Below are 7,342 nucleotides of genomic sequence, written 5' to 3'. Positions count from 1 at the left end.
GGGGGGGGGGGGGAGACATTGACATTTTTATCTCTCCATTGAATTTAATCTGCGTGATGGACGAGCTGCCACCGCTTTAATTTTCCTCGCACAAATTATCCCCGTCTGCCCACCTCCCTCTGTCACACTGCGACAAACACACGCCGCCGCTCTGAACCTCCACATCACCTGCTGCTCAGGTCCAGTCAGGGAACGAGCGAGTGCGTCTGCCGTGTCGTGCACACGTTTACACACCGGTTCTTGTAAATCACAGTCACGCAAAGAGGCATGTAAATAAAAGTATTCAAGTTCCTCCTAAAGCGTTCTACATTCTCTTGATGCATTTTGAAAGAGACGTGTACACAGGGAATAAAAGAGGATGCATTAAAGGGAAAATCAAAACCATATTTCATTTATTTGCGCGCACCCCCACACCCTCTCGAGTTACTGCATGTGGCAATTCGCCATGACAGATCGCCAGTCATGCCTAATAGTTCTTTAATGACTTCATTAAATTGTGTTGTGCGGCATATGATTGTGCTGCCAATTTGTCAGTGCGGGTAATGTCTGGGCACGGGGGATGCCCCACTTTTATTTGTGAATTAATTGGACATGGACTGTGTGTTGCAGCCCCCCTCCCTCCCCGTGTGGCCAACAGAACAGTGGTTCCCAATCAGCCCCACGAGCAGAGCTGGCCCAGATACGTTGAGCAGCTTACTTCAGATAAATGGCTCCGAAGACGAGCGTCGCTAAACAAAAGTGTTAGTTCACCCCCTAAGTCATAATTACGTGATTTTAAGAGCGGGAGGCATTTTCTGTTAATGTCGTGTTTTGATGCCAACATTAGCCTGCCCACCTAAGGTGTCAATAAGGAGCGCACCGCCATGATCACAGCAGGGTTTCATTTTTTTATTTATTTTTTCTTGTTGTGGCGAGGAGTGCTTAGCAGGAGCATGAAGCAGGATCAGACTTCCAGCCCCCGCCTTCCTCTCCTGCCTTAATGTTCTCCCAGGCAGGGAGGCCTGTCTGTGGGCTGATGAATGAGCAGCAGCTCAGAGCAGCGCTTTCCCTGCCTGGCTTCAGTCCAGACCTCAGCGTCAGACGCACCGACTTCCCATCAGCGGGAGCACCTCGCCCCCAGTGGTCAAGGTGAGGATTAAGGCAAGGAAACGCCGCTCTTAGGTCAGTGCCAGGGGAGAGGAAGAGACACGGGTGATGATGATTAAGGAAAGGTTGATCATTTTTGAATGAAATTCTAAAACGTGAATGAAGCGAGCTGACAGGGAAAGTGAGAACATGTATAATCGAGAGTAGAAAGGAGAAAGCTGGAGGGTTTGTTCCTGTTATGGGCTCCACAGCCGAGCCCTTTTAAATCCATTAGAGGCAGGATATTTGTCATATTATGTTATTACATTAGCCGGGACCCCTAATGAAAGTTGTGGCAATTTGTCAGCCTTATGGATGGCTCCATCCCCCACCACTATTTATCAACTCGCACCCCCCCAGCCTCAACGCACACATATACACAACCTCATCACAGCCAGCGTGGATAGGCTGCGAGATATGGATCGAGCTTGTAATGGGATTCCAATGCTAAACACCCGCCTGGTGTTTTTTGTCATTTGGGGTGATCACACTCTCAGTCAGATCGCCCAGAGGGAAACAACAGTAGATTATGTCAACCTGTTTTTTTTGTTTTGTTTTGTTCTTCCTCTCCTCGCGCTCTCCACTATCGCAGCCTTTCTTGGACTAAAGTGTTTTAAAACATTTATCTTTCAGCGTCTGATAAAAGAAAGAGTTGATGCTGCTTGCTGCACAGAGGAGCCATTCCTCAACATGACTTTGATCTCAGTCGCCTCCTTGTTAAGGCGATGTCAGGAGGTGGTAATAGGGAATATATTTAGTGCCTGGGCTGTGTGTTTGCATGGGGGGGGTGGTAAAAATGCATCACAGTTCAGATAAATTGCAATCTCATTTCCTAAAACATAGAGACAATGAGTAAAATGTAAATAAAATTGAAATGTAATGATCTGCAAACCTCATAAGGCCATATTTTATTAACAATAAAATATAGGTATCCGTTCAAATGATGAACGTATGAACGTGTATGGTTTTTGTGAGGAAAGGTAATTTTGGATTTGATTGCAGCAACACATCTCAAAATGTTGGAACTAAAAAGGAGGGATTAAAACTGAATCAAAAGTAAAGATGGGCAGAAGTTTGCTAATCTGCAATAATCTGACTACAAATAATGGAATAATTTTGAAAATAAACAGTTCATAACTTCATCAAAAGATTTCAAGAGTTTGGATAATTCTTTGTCAAAAGACGAGACCAAATTTCAACCTGCGGTCCACTGCATTAAAACAGGTCCGGTTCTGTTAGAAACATGCTTTAACTCAGGAACACTTCTATAAATCATGGTCTGCAAACACAGTTCACTGTGCCACACACAAATGCTGGTTAAAGCTCTATCGTGCAAAGAACAAACCATTTGTGAACACCACCCAGAACGTTGCTGTCTCCTCTGGAACAAAGCTCGTTTACAACTGACTGAGGCAAAGTGGAAAACTGTTCTGGGATCAAACAAATCCAAACGTGAAAACCTTTTTGGAAACTGCCATATTTTTCGCTGTATAATCACGTTTTTTGCACAATTTGCACGCCCTGCAACTTATAGGCCGAAGCAACGTCTTTATGGAGTTTCCCATATTTATAAATCAATTTTTGGCTGAGTTATGACCGTTTTCATTCATTCTAACTGAAAATATTGAACACTACCATTTGTAGCCACTACATGGCACTCGAGTAGTAAGGCATGCTGTTGTGTCATGTAATAGGTAAAAGTGGCTATTAATGACACAGTCGGCTTGCCATAGACTGCCACCGTCGTCCAGCTCACCTGGAGCAACTGAATCAGCTTCATTTAGCTGCGCCGCCCCAACGAAATGCAGCTGATTTGACCGTCAAAGTGCCTTTATTAAGCAAAAGTTCAACTGAGGCACACCGTTACTATAATTTCGAGCAAACAAATAATTGTTTTTAAGTGTTAATCTTGTTAAATTCTTGTTAAAATCCTGTGCACGCTTAATTAATTTTACATTTATTTTTTTGCTTTGTTCAGCTGTGAGGAACGACCGGAACAAAAAGAAGAAGGATGAGAAGAAGCAGGAGTGCACGGAGAGCTACGTGCTGAGTCCAGACACAGAGCAGATGATTGACAGGGTTCGCAAGGCACACAAGGAAACCTTCCCCTCCCTCTGCCAGCTGGGCAAATACACTACGGTCAGTGACAGCACAAGGGGCCATCTGTTCGAGTTCTGTCAGTGTCACTGACGTCAGTGCTGAAAGTATTGACTTGTAATTGTTCACGTTTTTGCAGACTAACAGCTCAGAAAGGCGTGTGTCCTTGGACGTTGACCTGTGGGACAAGTTCAGCGAGCTCTCCACCAAGTGCATCATAAAGACGGTGGAGTTCGCAAAGCAGCTGCCGGGTTTCACAACGCTCACCATCGCTGACCAGATCACGCTGCTCAAAGCTGCCTGTCTGGATATTCTGGTACAAATATTGACTCAGAATACTGGATTATAGATTCTTCAGTCTGGTTTAAGGTTGAACTACATTTTACAACTCTTGTTCCACAGATACTGCGGATCTGTACGCGCTACACGCCAGAGCAGGACACCATGACCTTCTCAGATGGACTCACGCTAAACAGAACCCAGATGCACAACGCTGGCTTCGGTCCCCTCACAGACCTGGTGTTTGCCTTTGCCAACCAGCTCCTTCCTTTGGAGATGGATGATGCAGAGACGGGGCTGCTTAGCGCCATCTGCTTGCTGTGCGGAGGTATGACATTTCAACAATAAACTGATCTGGAAACAAACACAGTAGGAGTCACAGAGTACTGAGATATTTTGGGGGGGGTTTCTCCACAGATCGACAGGACTTGGAAGAAGCGGACAAGGTGGATGTCCTGCAGGAGCCCCTTCTGGAGGCGCTGAAGCTTTACGTGAGACGGAGGCGGCCTCACAAACCTCATATGTTTCCCAAGATGCTGATGAAGATAACGGACCTGAGAAGCATCAGTGCTAAAGGTTTGTTGCTCAACACGTTTACTTTTTTTTTTTAACATTCTTTAGTATTTTGGTTTTTGTAACGTTGTGGAGCTAAATGTATTTTCCTTTCTGCAGGAGCTGAACGCGTTATCACGCTGAAGATGGAGATCCCCGGCTCCATGCCACCTCTCATCCAGGAGATGTTGGAGAACTCAGAGGGTCTGGAAAGCGGGGCTGCAGGCAGCAGGCCCAACGGCGCCCCCCCAGGAAGCTGCAGTCCCAGTCTGTCCCCCAGCTCGGCCCAAAGCAGTCCAGCCACACAATCGCCGTAGTAATGGCCCACCTTTTCGTTATTCGCTCTCTCTCTCTCTTCATGTTGGTCTCTGTCTCCTCCCACGTTGTTCTGAACCGGAGGGACAAAGGAGGTGGGCTTTGACCCACAGGAGACTGGCAGAGCCGACCTCCTCCTCTCCAGCGACACAAGTCCACATCTCCTGATCTGCTTGCCATCACCGCAGGAACACTGTCCGGACATGAGTGGGGAGGTGAGGCCGGAGCAGGTCAGGTGACAGGATGACGCATCGTTGACACTGCTGATCCACCTCCCTCCACGCTCCTCCCCATCGCTTCCACCTTCCTCAGAAAGATGGAAACAAACCTGGACGCAGTGACGACCAGTCCTGAATGAAAGCGAGTGAGAGCAGCACAATGGGACGAATAAAAAGGACAATAAATACAGACTGACCTAAACACCAGACACTTTGTTTTTTGTTGTTGTTGTTGTCGTTGTTGTCGTCGTTGTTGTTGTTGATGTTTTGTTGTACTCTGAAGCAGACTGCAACGTTGGGACTTGTCAAAAGACCTCACTCCTCAAAGACTTTGGGTCTTGACTCTTTTTTCCATTTTCAAAAAAAAAGAAGCAAAAACAAGAAAAAGAACAGATTTTGTACAAAAGATACATAAATATATATAGAAAAAGTAAGGAACTATTGTGATGGGCGTGTCCAGAAGAGAGCTGCAGGTGGAAATGAGGACATGTTTACTGCGCTGAGATTAGTAATTGTTGTACTCCTTCACCCTTTGAATCTTTTCACACCTATCAAGAGTAACGAGACACGTTTCTGTTTGTGTATTATTCTCATTAACAAGAAAAGGATTTTGACATTTCTCAAGTCGTGCAAACAATTACACAAATGTGCACAGAAAAACAGCAAATATCACCTTCTATTCCAGGTTCGTTTTCCTAGTTTTTATTTTATTTTTTTCATTTTTGTTTTCCTCCAAGTGAATGAAAAAAAAAATGATTGTATGAACTTGGTTATATGATATCATCACAGGTCCTTTCAAGAAATCAAATTAATGAAGATTCATCATTAAGGTGTATTTTAAGTGGCTTTTGAGTTTGTGTATATAAGCTGTATTCATTTCTTTAAAACTATGAAGCGTTTTAGGCTACACGTGATTTTTTTAAAAATTCCTTTTAATGTGTTTTGTTATAGATTTTGTGATTTAAGACAATACAGTATGAGCACATTTTACTGAAGGAAGTTCTTTCATGTTTTATAACAGACCTTTCACCAATCACTGGCTGTTCAGAATGTGGCTTTCATAAACAATTTCCCCCTCCCCACCCACACACACACTTTTTTTTTTTTTTAAAAAGCTTTTTTATGTACAGTAGATAACAAAGTAGCACTCCTGACGGGGCATAGCTTTTTATTTTGCCATGTAGCAGAACGAGAAGAGGAAAATTGTGAGTTAGATGCCATCTGTTGCCTGGAAGGCCCAGCTGATGTGTGATGTGAGGAACAGTGTATATATACCGTGTATTAATGACACCGTTCTCAGGACACTGAACGAATCGATCCGTAGCGGACGAGACGAGATTGTAGTCTGCTCTGTCCACGTTCAGGTCCCAAACGTACAAGTTCTCACAAATCAAGCCCCTTCCCGGCAACATTTAGGAACATATATGTGACCTTTTGCTGGATCCAGAGCAACCTCACGCCCTGTGACTCACTTTACACCAAAACGCCTTCATCATTAATACGTGTTATCTGGACCATCGTTACTGTAAACGCACCAATGTCTCAGGAAGGAATCATTTTGTGTGCTTGGCCTGTTATTTGTATGTGTACTGTGATGCAACCCCTAAGCCTCCAATCACAAATGCACATGTGTACACACTTCTGCTACTGAGCCCCTGAATTTTCTCTCCAATCACCCACTCTTGTTAGGCCTGGCAGACCAGGACTCGTGCAGAGTGACTCGAACCCTGACCGCTCAGTGTTGCAGCATAGGATGCCAGTGTGGAGCCTCTCTGATTCACGTGTACTTTTTTTTTTTTTTAATTGTACGGGGAAAAAAAGAAAAGAAAAGAAAAAGCTGCTTTCATTCTTTAGGACTCAACCTGTCCAGAACAGCGCACAGCATTTCCCTCCACAGATAATCTGGATTAGCAAGAGACACACCGTCAGTTTGAAGAGTATGGAACATGTTGCAATTTTGTCAAGATTATCAAGGAACTTTGAAAAAAACAAAAAAGATACAAAAAATAAAATAAAACCAACATTTAATAATTAAATGTCTTCGTCATTCATTCAGTCATCTGTTACAGCTGCAAGACCTTTAAGATTGTAGAATTGTGCCGCTCGGGGTGGCTGCATGTTGGACTAGCTCTTTTACATTCATTCTGAGTTGTTGCTTTTGAAAACTAATTCCAGTTATTTCTGGATGGAAACCTTTTTACTTTTGGGCATTTGTTATGATGTGTATCCATGGCAACAAGTTGTTTTTTTAACAACTAGGAGCAGCTGATTAACCTCTCAAAAGCTCAGCTACAGCCACAAATCCTTAATGAGTTGAAAAGGAGGCGCCGTGGATGCATTCCCATCAACTTGGTGGCAGTGATGGAGTACCTGACCGCTGAGATCATGGAGCTGTTGAGAAACTCGGCTCATTACAACGGGAGGACCGTGATCACACCCCAGCACCTTCAGTTGACAGTCCGTGGTGACGAGGAGGTTTCGGGCAGTCCAGCTGCCCAAGAGGACCGAGAGGCCCGCCGGATCTGACAGCAAGCTGGATCCAAGTGGACGGATCGGTATCTAGCCAGATTCTTTGAATTTGCTGCAGGAGATCCTTCCTGCCCACATTTATCAGCATTTATAACAACTCTTGAAGTATTTTTAAATTGAATTGAATTATGGATAATTAGTGGAACCTCACATTCTTGGTATTAAATAATTTGCATATAGAGACATAATAAAACTTGATCATGTTTTATTTAAGTGTTGAATATATA

At 44.1% G+C, this 7,342-nt stretch overlaps 1 protein-coding gene across 2 annotated transcripts in view; it reads left to right on the top strand.

Annotated features, from left to right (window-relative positions):
* Positions 1 to 6,617, top strand: part of raraa (retinoic acid receptor, alpha a) — a 111,276-nt gene extending 104,659 nt beyond the window's left edge. For both annotated transcript variants that reach the window (XM_037691366.1, XM_037691365.1), the window contains exons 4-8: positions 3,104 to 3,264; positions 3,362 to 3,538; positions 3,625 to 3,829; positions 3,919 to 4,077; positions 4,174 to 6,617. In XM_037691366.1, the coding sequence (XP_037547294.1) occupies positions 3,104 to 3,264; positions 3,362 to 3,538; positions 3,625 to 3,829; positions 3,919 to 4,077; positions 4,174 to 4,370 (899 nt within the window). In that variant the 3' untranslated portion in view covers positions 4,371 to 6,617. The remainder of the gene's footprint in view (positions 1 to 3,103; positions 3,265 to 3,361; positions 3,539 to 3,624; positions 3,830 to 3,918; positions 4,078 to 4,173) is intronic.
* Positions 6,618 to 7,342: the final 725 nt, after the last annotated feature.

This window comes from Nematolebias whitei, chromosome 17 (assembly GCF_014905685.2).
Source record: "Nematolebias whitei isolate Nwh7 chromosome 17, NemWhi1, whole genome shotgun sequence".
NCBI classification, from domain to species: domain Eukaryota; kingdom Metazoa; phylum Chordata; class Actinopteri; order Cyprinodontiformes; family Rivulidae; genus Nematolebias; species Nematolebias whitei.
The sequence above is the reverse complement of the archived record's forward strand: the minus strand, read 5'-3'. Positions and strand labels throughout refer to the sequence as shown.